This window comes from Ictalurus furcatus, chromosome 23 (assembly GCF_023375685.1).
Source record: "Ictalurus furcatus strain D&B chromosome 23, Billie_1.0, whole genome shotgun sequence".
In the NCBI taxonomy this organism is placed as follows: Eukaryota; Metazoa; Chordata; class Actinopteri; order Siluriformes; family Ictaluridae; genus Ictalurus; species Ictalurus furcatus.
In genome coordinates, this window is record NC_071277.1 from 8,747,501 (window position 1) to 8,760,643 (window position 13,143).

The window sequence follows — 13,143 nt, forward strand, 5'->3', positions numbered from 1 at the left end:
GCGCTACGGTCAGAGAAAATATGCTAATCAACACCTCCTGTCCAATCACAATCCAGAATTCAACAGTGCTGTGGTGTAAATATTATACGTAAGGAATTATAATTGTTCTCAGAAGGGGATCAAGGTTTTAGAAGATCAGTTCACCTGCAGGTGTGCTCGTTCAAGCCCGAGGGAAAGTTCTCCACCTACAGCTGAAAAAAAAACCCCAAAAAACCCAATGAATTCTTCATGCACTTCTACGAATGTTCTTTTCTCTCAGAGCTCGGGTTCGATCGTCTCCGACGTTCAAAACACTCTAAATATACAACATCAAAGTGAAATCATCAATGGATCTTCAGTGAAATTAGGTAAAAACCCATGAGATCCTGGCGTACAAAAAGAGCTTTTATAACATCGAACGCGTTCTGTTTTTATGGCATGAAGTCAGACCAGGACAAAAGTGAGCAGAGGGAGACAATTCAGAGCTCCAGGTCCAGGTCCGGCCCTGATTGCAATCTTTATGGGTAGAGATAAGATGTCGTCCTTTTGAAAGGGTTCAGTCCTTTTTTATTTAACTAATTATTTTTAATGTTATTATTTTTGAAGGTTGATTTTGCTTTGATGATGTTTAGAAGGACATCAGTGGAAGAGCGGTGGAGCTTTGAGTTAGCTCGGATGCATATATTTGTTCCTGGCTTCAGTTGGTGTCACTTTTTCTGCGTTAACATAGTCATTAAAATACTCATTATTTACTAGGCTTCTCTCTAACCGAGCCGTGTTTGGTGTCAGTAATTAGGTTATTTTACTCAGAGACAGAAAAATGCCAAGCGTCACTCTTGGGAATTCAGTTCAGAATCATCACTGGGCCATTTTCTGAATCAGGTTACGCACGATTTTCTCGGTGCCACATTCACCCCAGTAGCGTCTAGACACAAGTATTTGCCTATAAGTCTGGGGAGTTGGGAGGGGGATTGAGGAACAAGGAATAGTAAATGTGGAATAGTTGAACATGTATAGTTCTAATTTTAATGATCACATCAATCATTAGATTCAGTTGAAGAAAATGGCTTCCACACTCATTCTTCAGCAGATTATTATATAGCACATGATCCAGCACATTATATATATATATATATATATATATATATATATATATATATATATATATATATATATCATACTCTGACAGTTAGTTGTGTGTTCAAGTTCATGAAGAGTTTCTGAAATTGTAAGGTGTGTGCAGGATATACGCTCCCCTCTGAAACTACTGGAACAGCGAGGCCAGTTCAATTATTTGTGCTCTACACCAAAGACGTTTGGATTTGAGATCAATAGATGGAGATGAGACAAGAGTTTAGGATATCAGCTTTTATTTCCTGGTGTTTAGTTATTGTAGACGTGTTCAACAACATATAACATACATACAACCTTTTGTATCAGACCCACCCATTTTTAGGCGAGCAAAAGTATAGGAACAGAGAAGTCTTGAAGTGAATGAAAGTCAATAACACTTAATATTTGGTTGCATATCGCTTGCTTGCAATAACTGCTTCAAGCTTGCGACGCCTCACTGACATCACTAAATTGTCGGTTTTGTCTTTTGTGTTGTTTTTTAGCGCTTTTTTCCTACAGCCTTTCAGGTGTTGTTTGTTTTGGGGGGTTTCTTCCTTCAGTCTCCTCTTGAGGAGGTGAAATGCTGATCAGTTGGGTGAAGGTCTGGTGATTGACTTGTCCAGTCTAAAACCTTCCACTTTTCCCCCTGATGAAGTCCTGTGTTGAGGTGGAAGTGTGTTTTGGATCGTTGTCTTGCTGCTTGATGAAGTTCCTCCTGATTCATTCGGATGCATTTCTCTGTAAATCTGCAGACAAAATGTTCCTGCAGACTTCTGAAATCATTCTGCTGCTCCCATCATGAGTTCATCTTCAATAAAGATTAGTGAGAATGTTCCAGAAGCAGGCATGCAAGCCCAAGCCATGACACTACCTCCACCATGTTTCACAGATCAGCTTGAATGTTTTGGATCATGATCAGAACCTTTCTTTCTCCATCACTTCTTGGTTCCAGAACTTTTGTGGATCATCTCTGTATTTCTTTGTGAATTCCAATCTGACTTTCTGATTCTTACTGCTGATGAGTGGTCTGGATCTTGTAGTAGGGCCTCTATATTCTGCACTTGAAGTCTTCTTCGAACCGTGGATTGTGAGACCTTCACCCCTGCCCTGTGAAGGTTGTTGGTGATGATACTGACTGTTGTTTTTTTGGGTTTTTCTTCAATGTTTCTGTCATCAGCTGCTATTGATTTCTTTGGCCAACCCATTCGGTGTCTGTTCCTCAGTACGCCGGTGGTTTCTTTCTTTTTTTTTCAGGATGTTCCAAATTGTTGTATTAGCTATTGTTGTGGATAAAAATGACATGAAATAAACATGAGGGAGACCTAGTATGAGTAATATGTAATGTTATTGATAATTCACAGGACTGGTGGGTGCGTAATCTTGAGGAGAGCGGTAGGGGGAAGAAAATGGGGTGCGTCCTGGGGACACGGGATAGTCAGCAAAGGTGAAACAAGGAGACCACTGAGAGTAGGGCGGACTGACAGGTGAGAAGAGGGAAGAATGGTCAGAGCCCAGATCGGAGAAGGTGGCGTCATCCTCAGACTGAAAGCTGGAGGGAGGGTCTGTCTGTGTAGAGGCGTCAATACACACATTCATGGGGTGGATTCTGTATCTGAGGGGGGGGGGACCCCGCATTTCCATTTCCACAGGGGGTGCTGCGAAGAACGTTAAGTAGCACCATGTTATCAGCAGTGAGATGCGCGAGCTGATAGTGAGTGTCCAGATCCGGATCCAGTAAGGGAGAGAAGAAGAAATGACGACGGGCACCTAGACACACAGAAGCGGTATTAGGCGGATATTGACGAATTGGATTCACATTTTAAGATCTTTTAAGAGTAACACACTATGGTTTATTAGTCAAAAAGTCAAAAAGAAGTATAAGAGCTGAGGAGTGCAAACACACACACACACACTCTCATACAGTCAAGGGCAGGCATGTAGACATAACACACACACACTCTCTCTCTCTCTCTCTCTCTCTCTCACACACACACATAACATTATAACTTTATATGAATAATAAAAAGGAGTATTAAGATATTATAAGGGTAATATCTTATAGTAATAAAATATATACTCTTTATAAAAATAAAGAATAGTAGGATATGTAGGATAGTAGAAGGGTAATATAATGATATTATGAAGTAGGAAGTACAGTAAACCATTTTGCAAGCAGTATAACTATATATAAAATAGAGATATAGAGCAAATAAGAAAATAAATTATAAACCAGAAATACAGGAAAATGTAACTTACTCATAATTCAGATGGTGAAGATTCTTGTCTCGCAAGGAAGGCCTTAATTTTAAGAGAAAACCATGAGGAGCCATTTATAAGGGTAGCCGAGTCAAGCTGCCCCCGCGAGATAAAAGTGAGACCAAGGTCTCTCTAAATTGTTTTGTCTCTCTCCACTTTCGAACCTAATGGTAAATTGGAAAGTCCTTTTTCAAAACATAATGGTAAATTTGATAAGCCTCTTTCAAAACATAATGGTAATGTAGATGAGCTCTTTTTTAACCCTATTGGTATTGATATCATAGTCTTTCTGAAATATATTGGTTATCTACTGTGTAAATACAGTATAAATACTGGAGCTTGAGCTCCAGGTGTCAGAGCACTTCTGAGAATTCTCATCAGTGTGGATCTCGTGTGGTGGAACGGAACCAATAAATCTGGACCCTTGCTTCTTCTCATTCACGGCTGGTGTCTTTTTTTCTATCTCCAACTGGGTTCGGAGATGTGAGTATTTGCTTCTATGTTGAATTTTAAGTGTTTTTGGGTAATAGGCTAAATTTGAGCCAGCACTATACCCAATGCTTTGTGCAAATGGGATTGATTTTCCCTCTTTTCTCAGCTTCAAAATGACTTGTATTTCTCCCACAGACAGCTCACAGGTGAAACTGAAGGCTAAATCCAAGAGTAATTATTCAGAACTATTACCTGTTTAAACAATCCATCTAACAGGACACACCTGGGAAGCAAGAAACACCTGTCAGTCACATGTTCCTGTATTTTTGCTAACCTACAAATTGGGTGGTCTGGTACAATTCTATTTCGTTTTAAAACATCTTCATATAAATCCCAGGAAATAACAGATCTTTTGATCTCAAACCCAAATGTCTTCAGTCTACAGCAAAAACAATTGAATTAGCTTTACAGTTCCAGTAGTCTCAGAGGGAAATCTGCTGTTAGGTTTGCCAAAATAATAATAATATAATGCCAGGGTTTTTGTTTTGTTTTGTTTTGTTAATTTGACGTGCTCTCCTGTAAAGAAAACAGGACCAGAGTTTGAAGGACAAGCTGACCGAGTGCTCACGTCGTACACTCACAGCTCACTTTCATTTAATTTAATTTAATTAATTCATCCATAAGCATTTCCCTCCTCAAGATATAGTGTGCAATTATAATCCATTAATAGCGTCTTATTTATGTATTTATCATCAGCCTTGTGTATTTACAGCCAAAACGACATATTGTGGTGACATCAAACTGTCAGACACTGGCACTGGACTTCATGCTGCTCCTCACTCGAGATGATATCATGCAAGAAAAATGTGCTCAGGTTCATGTTCAGAAGAACCTGATAAGACGTAGTACATGTGTGCAGTTTTGCTATTAAATCCTCACTGCACACACTCAACTCAAATCTGACTGTGGCCCTTTATTAGCAGGACTGTGTTAAGTGACAAATCAGATAATGTAAGTCAAGTATGGCTAAATGACTACACACATTATAGATGCCAAGCATCCAGTTATTTCTAAATTCAATCATATGTTATTATGGAAATGTCACAGCATGGAGCCAGCGGCACACACCCAGCTTTTAAACATTTTTAAATGGAATGTGATGAGCTGATCGGAGCGTATTTTACCTCATCATTATAACCCTGTGCCTTTTTTTTTTTTTAGCAGCTTTTACGCTCTTTGGCCTCACAGTATATCTCCTACAGCCAAAACACAATCTTACATTTACATTTATTCGTTTAGCGGATGCTTTTATCCAAAGCGACTTACAAATGAGGAAACACAAGCAAAGCGATATATCAAGCGGAGAACAATACAAGTAGTGCTACTGTACAAGATCTTTAATTGAGTTCTAGAAAAGCAAAGTGTGCAGAGTCGAGGGATAATGTGGGGTTGGCGTTTTAGGGGTTAGTTACGTGCTCACAGAAGAGGTGGGGCTTTAGGGGTTTTTTGAAGATAGTGACAGATTCTGCGGTCCGGATTGAGGTTGGAAGTTCATTCCATCACCGAGGGACGGTTAGTGTGAAGGTTCTGGAATGGGATCTTGAGCCACGCTGAGTAGGCACTACTAACCGATAGCAGATTGCGTGAGTGAACGGAAGCCTTCAGGAGAGAGTTGAGGTAGAGGGGTGCTGTTCCAGACAAGGTCTTGTACGTGAGCATCAAGGCCTTGAATTTGATACAGGAAGCCAGTGGAGGGAGATGAAGAGGGGTGTGATGTGGGTTCTCTTGGGCTGGTTGAAGACGAGGCGTGCTGCTGCATTCTGAATCATCTGACGGGGTTTGATGGAGCTATCTAGGAGGCCCGAGAGGAGAGTAGTGCATTGCAGTAGTCCAGCTTTGAGATGATAAGAGCCTGGACTAGTATCTGTGTAGCCTGTTCGTTGAGATAGGGTCTGATTTTCTTGATGTTGTACAGAGTGAACCTACAGGACCGTGCAGTTCGACATATCTATGTGTTTGGCCTATGATCGTGAATATTCTGCCCTTAATTTCAAGTTTCAATGGCATCTAGCATCCCATAGATGCTAAAACGAAAAGAAAAGAAAAAAAAGTGATCTGTTGTTGAACATGATGATCAGGTAATTTCCTACAAAACCAGGAAATGGAGTAGCGATACACTGAGGCATGATACGCTGAATCGAAATCTGCAGCTGATTCAGAGCCTGAGCTATTGATGTCAGTGCCATTGATTTCAGATTTATAAAACCTGCCACACAGCAGGTCCTCCGATAAAACCCACAGAGCGACACCTGGGGGGCAAAAATCAAAAAGTGCAGAGGAAGTGTGCCTCTGATTCTCTGGGTGTCGATGTGATGAAACCTTTTAGATCACCCAAGCAATTCAGATGAATCTTCTTTCTGTTTATTTCAATGACCTAAAAACAAAAAAGAGAAAAAAGGTTGTATCTTATCGATGGTTAGAATCGGATCATTATATAATTCTGGATTCGGATTGGTCAGAAAGTGTTGATTAACTTAACAAAAATGTGTCAATATGGTAACGTCGTCCATGTCGAGACGTTTATTGAACAGTTAAGGAAGGAGTATCCAGTGTCAATTGATTACCTTCCTATAACCGTACAACACTGAGTTTTTTATTATTTTCTTAAAATATCATTACTATGATCAAATCCTATTCACTTTCTCTTAGATCTACTCCTTTTTTTATTCCAGCATCTAAGCTTTAAACCGCGCCACACTCCTGTTATATCCTTGTACTCTCCTTCGCCGGTATCTCCAGCCACGCCCTCCCATGTCTCAGAGTTGAGCCTAAGCGGTGCTGAAAGGCAATTTTATGTAAAATGCGGGGAATTAAGTGGTAGAGAAACCCTTTCAGAGTATGCAATATGTCTTTAACTCCTTTCTCCGTTCGGACGACCTGCTTTTGATGATGGCTAGGCAAAAGGTAGGAGCTTTTAAGCTCCGGAGAGATTGAATTGTTGTCTGAGAAGATTTTCAGTCATCCAGGTCACCTTTTGTAGATGATAATTGAAGAGGTTGGAGGTCTAAGTGGCTCGCTGGGTTACTGGGTATCTGTATTAGGAATAATGGACAAGAAAAAGAAAAAAAACTAGAAAAAGAGTCCATGCTGCTCTGTGCTACGAGCAGCAGTTGCACTTGTCGGTATTCGGCAAAGTTCCAAGTTTCCCAGAAGCCTCAGAAAAACATTGCGTTATTATTTTTTTTCTGCTGATGAATTACAGTGTAGTCCCGTCCAGTGGGAATAACATGTTAAATAGAGTGGACATCAGCACAAACATGTAGTGGAAAAAAAAGAGAGGCACAATCTGCCGTGAGGGAACACCTTCAACACTAAATCTCGCTCGTGAACAATTTACACTTCAGATGAAGACTGAGCAAATTTATAGAGTGAAATAGGCCTGCATGTTCTCGTGAAATGAAGGTAATTTATTCCCTGAAAGGAATTTACGCTCCCATTAGTGGATTTTATGTCTTGTTACTGTCCTGTTGTTAGATATACACTATGTAGGTTTAATAATACAGCAGAACAACGCATTACTGTCGCCCCAAGCTTTTCAGCTGTTTACCGAGCCATTTACTCTCTGCAAAGTTGGCACGTCTGTTATCCAAAGCCAGTGAGTCAGGATACGATCCTGAAAGGAACTTCTGAAAGCCTCGAATGTTCTTGGTTTTTCAGAACGCTAGGTAGTTCTCAGCAGACTTGCAAGCTGTCCATCAAACCAGTGGGGAGGCACACTTTGATGGCGAGTGGGAGGTTGCAGTTTTCGGCGTCACCTCGTTTGAGGAAATGATGATACTAGTAGTAGTGAGACATCTTACTGAGTGCTGGCTAAAGATACTTTAAAATGATAGTTTACACAAAAAAACAATCCCTAAACACAGCCTGCATGAGAAACAGCTTCTTTGTGATGATTTGAAAGAGAAAAATGCCTCCAAGCAACTGATGAATATTTGGAGCCAACTTATGGGAAAAGGGGTGAAGACAAGAGGTGAAGAAACAAGCATGGGCAAATGGGAACCAACCCACAGGAGATGGGAAACAACTGAGGGGAACTGGGAAATATCAGACTGGAAATGGGAACCAACCAACAGGAAATGGGACCTGACTGATGGGAAAAGGAAACAACCAACAAGAAATGCTAAGCACCAGACCAGAAATGGGAACCAACTGAGGGAAAGTGGGAATCTATTAAGGGGAAATGAGAAATAGCTGACGGGAAATGTGACAAACATACTGAAAGTATAAGCAAGACTTAAGTGCCTTGCTGAAGGCCTCAATGGTGGCAGTCCTCAGATTTGACCTCGCAACCTTTGGTCATGGTGGCTGGTGGTGCAACGAGAAGAATTACCACCTCACAGTAGTCATGCTGTCCTGCAATAGACTGGCATCCAGGGTATATTCCCACCTCAGACAGTGTTCCGGATCAAGATTCTGGATCCATCCTGACCCTGACCAAAGTCCTTACCGAACAGGAATGTTTGCTAATGGTGGCTGCTAAGGGGCCACTGACTCGAGGACAATTCTGGCTGTTCAGTTTGTCTTTTTTACTCACTGCCTTGATTTGGCTGCATGCTGCAGTTTTTCCAGTTTTCAGACACCTAGGTAGTAGAGAGTTGTTTTTGAATTCATTCTAATGAATATGTAGCAGTCTGCAGTCCCGCAGCTCTCAAACTCCTGTGAATTTCTTTTTCCGCGTATGTCGTTTCATCATGTTGTGAATAATGTGGAGAGGGCTGTGTTGACGTTGTTCCTCCGACAGCCTCTGAAGGAAGCTATCTTCAGGGAACATTGTGCTAATGTACACAGGGAACTGCACTGGAGACGAGAGCTTTCGGTCTAAATCTACCTGGACAAAGTGCTTAGCTTCCAAATTGGCTGTGGAAGAGTTTCCTAGTGAGAGTTGCCCTCAGAGAAGAGCTTGCTTAATCACAGCTCAGGACTTTATCTTTCTCTCGCTCTGTGTTGTCTGTATTTATTTGTATGACTCTATGTCTTTCTGACTTTAACGAAATCTTCCTGGATGAAATGCTTAGCTTCCAAATTGGCTGTGGAAAAGTTGCCTAGTGAGAGTTGCCCTTTGAGAAGAGCTCACTTAATCACAGCTCAGGAGTTGATATTTTCTCTCTGGGTGTCTTTCTTTATTTGGGTGACTGTCTGTCTTTCTGACTTTACCCAAATCTACCTGGGCAAAGAGCTTAGCTACAAATATTGCCTATAAAACCATTTCTAGAGTCATGGTTCTCCAAATGGAATCTGGGGACTCCCAGAAGTAGTGGAAAGCACAACCTGCCATTCTCAAAAATTATTATGCCTATATGTAAAAACGTAAAGTAAACTGAAACCTAATGACAAATTTAATCAAAATGGCTTGTATCAGTGGAAACTCTCTGGCTCTCTGGGTTCCTGGCTACAAAACGATCAGAGAATCCCTGTTCTTGGGACTCAGTACCAAGTAAGCCTTTAAAAACAATGATCTTCTTCCCTATTGTCCTATTGTTTCTCGGTCGTGTTAACATCTCAGGAGGGCATCCAAACATCAATTTCTTTCCTTCCTCACTGCCATGCTGTTTCTCAGGCTCTTCCGAGTTTAAAAGCAGCTGCTTCACAGAGTAGAACATTTAAGACGGTGCTCCCAGATGGTGAATGTTTTTACAGAGCCTTCTGGAAACCCGGCAAGGATCTCTCCCCAGCCTTGTAGGAATTGGGTTAGCGAGTGGAGGCAGTCGCCTGGCTGACACTGATAAGGTGATTACAGGGAGAGCCCACTCTAACTGCAGCTTCTTATTGTCTGAACATTTGCACAATTACATTATGGCGGGAAGAGGCATAGTACCCGACACTGATCTAGCCATCTGCAGAGCTGGAGCAGGGTCCGTAAGTTTGTGTGTTGCAATGTAAACAAGTGCCTCAAGGGTGTACTGTATTGTGGGCCCGACTTTATAGTGTTTGTGAGGAGCTGGCTGTCCATGTGACACTTGAATCTCCTTGTGATAGACTGCATTTTTAGTCCACACAGAATAGTGTGTACTGTGTGCTGTTGGGGTGTGAATTTGCGCTTGAGGGTGAGTCCAATCCCTGTGAGATGACATAGCAATGCCGTTCCATCTTCCTTTCCCCAGTGTCGATGCTTCCAACACCTACTCCTCTTATCTACCCTTTTGTCTCCAGAGAACCCTTCTCTGTTTACTTTATTAAGAGAGAAATGAGATAATTGGGGCAGTGGTGGCTCAGTGGTTAAAGGCTCTGGGTTACTGATCAGAAGGTCAGGATTTCAAGCCCCAGCACTGCCAAGCTACCACTCTTGGGCCCTTGATCAAGGCCCTCAACCCTCAATTGCTCAGTTGTGTAAATGAGATAAATGTAAGTCGCTCTGGATAAGAGTGTCTGCCAAATGCCATAAATGTCAATGTAAACAATTGTCATCACATTTTTCAGCCATTTTTGTACAAGATCCAGTGTTATTTGTATTTCTGAGGCAGTTTAGACTTGTCCTTGGGATATATTTACACTTGACTTTGATACATTTGGTCAAGTATGTAAGGTCCACAAAAAAGCTGTGATTCACCTGAAAATGGTGATCTGGCTTCTCTTCAAGTGAACGATAGCAGGCACTGAACAATACGATAGCTTGAACTTGACCCAATACATCCTGTTTCAAGTTTTTTAATGATTGGTTGTGATCTGTGAGTCTACGGTGTGAAGAAGTCAAGTGAAACCATGCAGGCCATCAGAAAATGTGGTTAGGGTTATATATTACATGCTGTATATTTGTAGACAAGCAAGCAGCTATGACTGAAAGACATACAGTTGCACTCAATATTATATTATATAGTATATACTCTGAGACGGTAAGGATTTACCAATTGAAGTTTTTAGAATATTTTACAATCACCTGTGTGATTGTGGTAAAGCAGCAAACGTGGTAAAGAATAAACGAGCCATCACAGAAGCTAAGAGAATTAATTATTTTATTGTACCAAAAAGGCAAGAAGATATCCCAGACACTTAAAGTTCTAAGAGACACAGCTGGCAGTATCATATCATACATTTTAAACGCATTGTACAGCAGCAAAGCTACCGGGGCATGGAAGAAAGAGCAACATTTCTCTATGAGGAATCTGACATTTGAACAGAACAGCTGAGGAAAAAAAAAAACATCTTACAGACAAAGACTTGCAGAATGACCTGATAAAGCCAGGAACACTCCACTCCACTCTTGATTAAAAATCACATTAGAAATGAACTTGAATATGCAAAAATGAGTTTGCACAGGCAATGAGTTTTACGGAGTGATGAAACTTAATGGGAACTCTCTGAACCCATGGATCAGCACTATGTCTGGTGTTAGAAAGGCAAGGCTTATAGGAAAAAGATCACCATCCCGGAGATGGGTCAGTCCTGTTGTGCAGGTGTTTTGCTGCCAGAGGAAATGGCAGTCTTGACCGTGTGTCTGTGAAATACCTGGCCTTATAGAAGAAGAATGAGATTCCTTTAGTGGGTAAATTGAAGCTTTGTGAGCATTGGACATCGAATATGTTCAAGTCAACTAAGGCTTTATTCTGGAATCGGTCCTGGATTGACCTTTAGTGGCCATGTCAGTCCCCAGATTTAAATCCCAGTGAAAATCTGTGGTGGGATTTAAAGAACGCTGTGGGGGCATGGAAACCAAGGAACATTAATAAGATGGAAGCTTTTGTACATAAAGGATGGGCAAAGACTCCAGTAGAGAGATGTCAGAAACTTGTGAGGACCAACTGGAAACATTTATTGAAGGTTATAAAGTATAATAATAATATATATATTTTTTAAAAAAAAACGCTCAACAAAATACTAACTTTGGGGGTTGAATAATTTTGCACATGGACATTTGTGGGAAATTTTTATTTATTTATTTTGAACTGTTAGTAGTAAACTTGGTTGATATGGTTTCATTACATTTATTTACATCACCAGACTGCTTTGCATTTTGAGGTGGTTGAAGCTCCAGGGTTCCTGATTCGATCCTGAGCTCGGGTTACTGTCTGTATGGAGTTTGGCATGTTCTCTGGGTTCTCCGGTTTCATCTATTTCCTCACAGCGTCCAAAAAACATGCTGATAGGTTGACTGGCGACTCTAAATCGCCCCTAGGTATGGACGGACAGACGTCCCTGACCAGGATAAAGCCCTTGAAAACAAAGCTGTGATGGTGATGATGCCCTCCAAAAACCATTCCATAATCAATCCTGGGTCTGGACTTAGAGTATGTGGACCTTTAGATACTAGATACAGAGTTTTTGTGTAACCGAGCAACGTTCTGCTAACATGTTGAACGAACATCATTGCATAAGATGTTTTAAGAAAGTTCTTACTACACTTTTTAGTAAGAACCTACTGAATTCATTCTGAATGTTCTGATAGTGTTGTCTGTTAGCCAGGATGAGCTTTGTAGCTCCAGTGCAATACTACAGAGTTTAGCATGTGGGATCATATTGTATGCATTTTGTTTGTTTTGTTTTTTTGTTTTTGTTTTTTTTTACCAAATCATTGTGTATTCAATTCTGGAATAAATAAAAAATTAACCAAGAAGAGGATTTCCAGCAGTTTTCCTAATGATACAGTAAACATCATCCCTAAAAATCAAAATTTAATCTCCAAACTAAACCACATTAGTCAACTCTACTCCAACTCACACGCCAGGAAGTCCAAGAAGTGTGTTTTGACACATTGTTTTCTCCCGACAGGATCTCGGAGCTCATACAGCAGTCAGCACAGTCACACGGGTTCCGATCTGAGACCCCTGCAGTCTCCAGAGCACCACATTGAGCCCATCTATGAGGACCGGGTTTACCAGAAAGGCCCAATGAGGAGCCTGAGTCAGAGTCAAGCAGAACCCCCTGCTCCAGGACACACTGGGACCTACCGTACCAACACTGGTAAGTTCCTCTCTAGGTTGTGTAAATGTGATTCGATTCCTGCCTGAGAAACCTTCAAGAGCATCAGATCCTTGCTAATCCACCATGACGTTGCTCACAGCCAAGTAGTGACCTCTTTAGAGCTAGGCTTTAAATATATGCGTTCCTGAGGGGATGCGGCTCCGAGAGCGTTGCCTCCGAGATGTTCTGACCTTGTTGAAATGTTTCACAACAATGCTTTGAGTCTGATCTCAGGTCATGGTAATCCAATTAGATGCTAATTGTTTTTTTTTTTTATTATTTGGTCACGCTTAAAGGAATTAAGAGAAAGAGAATTTAAATGACTTTTCTTCATGATGCAAAGGATTAAATGTATTATTTAGTAAGGGGTTTTTGAGCGTGCTCGTGGGAGATTGAACCTCTGAACTT

General features: G+C 41.0%; 1 protein-coding gene across 1 annotated transcript in view; it reads left to right on the forward strand.

Annotated features, from left to right (window-relative positions):
* The window catches only part of ctnnd2a (catenin (cadherin-associated protein), delta 2a), a 233,462-nt gene that overhangs the window by 102,988 nt on the left and 117,331 nt on the right, over positions 1 to 13,143 (forward strand). The window contains exon 7 of the mRNA XM_053611859.1: positions 12,544 to 12,735. Coding sequence (XP_053467834.1) covers positions 12,544 to 12,735 — 192 coding nt within the window. The remainder of the gene's footprint in view (positions 1 to 12,543; positions 12,736 to 13,143) is intronic.